At 43.5% G+C, this 2,653-nt stretch overlaps 1 protein-coding gene across 1 annotated transcript; it reads left to right on the top strand.

The window, feature by feature from the left end:
* On the top strand, window positions 1-1,994 carry LOC123728775 (uncharacterized). The gene is made up of 5 exons (XM_082965371.1): window positions 1-137; window positions 697-761; window positions 1,361-1,492; window positions 1,695-1,782; window positions 1,858-1,994. The coding sequence occupies exons 1-5, from the start codon at window positions 16-18 to the stop codon at window positions 1,868-1,870; spliced, it is 420 nt and encodes a 139-aa protein (XP_082821497.1). The 5' UTR covers window positions 1-15; the 3' UTR covers window positions 1,871-1,994.
* The last annotated feature ends 659 nt before the right edge of the window (window positions 1,995-2,653 follow it).

The following is a 2,653-nucleotide window of genomic DNA, read 5'->3' as shown; positions in this document are numbered from 1 at the left end:
TCTCTCGTTGGGTTAATGAGGCAACTAGTCACACCTGTGACAGGTCCTTTAAAAGGAGAGGTGGAAGAGGTAGACCATAACTCACAGACAACAGAGAGAGAGACACACCCAGTGAATTCCTTGGAAGAGTGCAGAAGGTCAGATTGTGTCATTATTTAATAGAGTCTCTGCATCTCAAATGGCACCTTAATCTTATGTGTCCCTGGTCAAATGTAGTGCACTATATAGGGTGCCATTTTGTGGAGTGACCGCCCTGCATTTAAGAGCATAGACTAATAGTTACCTTTGCAGTAAATGGGTAGTCTATGACTAGATCTAGGCTGCTTCCCAATCCCTATGTAGTGCATTATGGGCCCTCGTCAAAGATGGTTCACTACATAAGAAATGAGGAGCCATCTGTGAAGGATACATATTCCTGTGTGCCAGGCTTATCTATTGTATGCGGTTGAAGAGATGATACCTGAGTTTTGGCAGGAGACTAGTAGCACCGTGTTGCCAATACTCGGTTCTTGGGGTCCTCAGGACTGGATTTAGGAAAGGCTGCCTTAGCAGTTGCTTAAGTGTTGTAATTAACACAGGGTTTCCTTAACCTCTCCTCTAGTTCCACCAGCCATTCCACTGACTTGGAATATTCCAGTACTATCACAGCTGATTAAAATTCTCAACTAATCCTCTCTCTCTCTCTCTCTCTCTCAGGAGACCTATCATCATGGCGACATTGACCATCATTCTGCTTGTCAGCACGGTTTTTGCTCTGGGAGGTAGGAGTTACATACCTCACACCTGCATTTTAATAAACATTAGTGGGTGTTGCTCTGTCCTATTTTACACATGCAGGTGTGACTTGGAAATGTTTTCATAACCGGTTCTCCATGGGACACCCTCTGACACTGGAATAATCAAGGTTGTGCCTTGCTGAAGGGAACATAGATGGATATATGAACTACTGGCCTAACGGCAAGGCTACCTGCCACTCCTCTAGTTCCAGAGATGTATATCGGTGTCTAGATGCTGGACTGAGGTGTTCTGATATGATTGGTTTAATCATTCAACTGTATGTATGACTGGCTTGTCTAGCAAGTATCAGTGTCACTTCTTGATAGAATTTACCCCCACTTTTACAGTCTTTTTTTTTTCATCAGCAGTTATACAATATGATACAAACACAGGAACTGAATTGACTGTGGGCCCTTTAAACAAGTAGCAGAATTTCCATTTTTAGCCAGGAAGTCCCTAGGTTGCATCTGAAATGGAACTCTATTCCGTATAAACTACTTCTGAGTAGGGTCCCACACGGGAGGCAACCCAAGCTTCCAGAATGTTATGTCTACGTTACAATGTATGTTACCTGTGTGTCCAGATGCTATGAAACGACCCAAGACCCCTTGTGAGCGTGCTAGAGATGCTGTGATAAATGGCCCGCCTGGAGTCTACGTCCCCACGTGTGACTGCCAGGGAGAATACACCCCTGAGCAACACTGGGGATCTACAGGTTAATGCTCACCCAGTCTTGTACAGCTAACCTTGTGGGGACACACAATTCAGTCCCATTTAAAATCCTATTTCCCCTACCCTTAACACAAAAACCGTACCTTAATTCTAACCTTAACCCCCTTGGAAATAGCATTTGACCTCATGGGGACTAACAAAATAAGACTTATGCAACAGCTTTTTAACATGTCCACTTCTGGTAGGTTCCTCTTGGTGTGTTACCAGAACTGGACAAAAGATCCCGGGTACTGAGACTCCACCAGGCACTGCTTCTGTCAAATGTGCATGCAGGTACACTCATTCACTAAATGTTCATTCTTTGCAGCTTGTTCTGAGTGTTAATATTTGTTTTTTGTTTAATTATAGTGGCGCTCGCTGATGAGAGGCATTGGAACCAAGACGTTGAGAAGACTTTGCAAAAACATTGGAATTACTTTGATGCTTGTCTTTACAGTACTATGGGCGTTGATTCACATTCTATATGAATAAATCCAGAGCTAAAATTGTTGCTTCACTTCCTTTATTGTTGGTGTTATATGCTGAACCAGTCCATTTCTGGGAAATGGAAGGAATAAGGCTATGGTGACCGTATTACCACCACACCTGTGGTCATGAAGGCAGTCAATTCCATGTGACTGGGCTTTTCCAAGCTATGCTGATGGTCATAAGTAGCCTACTATACTTGATAACTGCCTGGTACTCAGCACTTTATTGCCCTCTAATCACTGACATCAATGCAAATGTAATTGCAAATCAACTATTGGTCACATGCAGGTTATTAGCAGATGTTGTGGGTGTAGCAAAATGCTTGCGCTTCTAGCTCCGACAGCGCAGTAATATCTAACAAATTACACAACGTGTATACACTTAAGTAGGAATGAATTAAGACTATAAACCTATGGAAGAAGTTACAGTATATACATATGAGATGAGGAATGGCAGATATGTAAATACTTTTGACGTGGCCAGTGATTCCTAGCCGCTTCCTATAGGTAGCAGCCTCTAAAGTGCTAGTGATGGCCTTGCGAGAGTAGCTATTAAGTCTCTCGGTTCTGGCTTTGATGCACCTGTACTGACTGCCTTCTAGATGATAGCGGGGTGAACAGGCAGTGGCTCGGGAGGTTGTCCTTGATCTTTTTGGCCTGCCGGTGACATTGGGTGT

The sequence above is a fragment of the Salmo salar genome, chromosome 18 (genome assembly GCF_965601325.2).
Source record: "Salmo salar chromosome 18, fSalSal1, whole genome shotgun sequence".
Lineage (NCBI taxonomy): Eukaryota > Metazoa > Chordata > Actinopteri > Salmoniformes > Salmonidae > Salmo > Salmo salar.
Note: the sequence above shows the minus strand (reverse complement) of the source record. Positions and strands in the feature narration are given on the sequence as shown.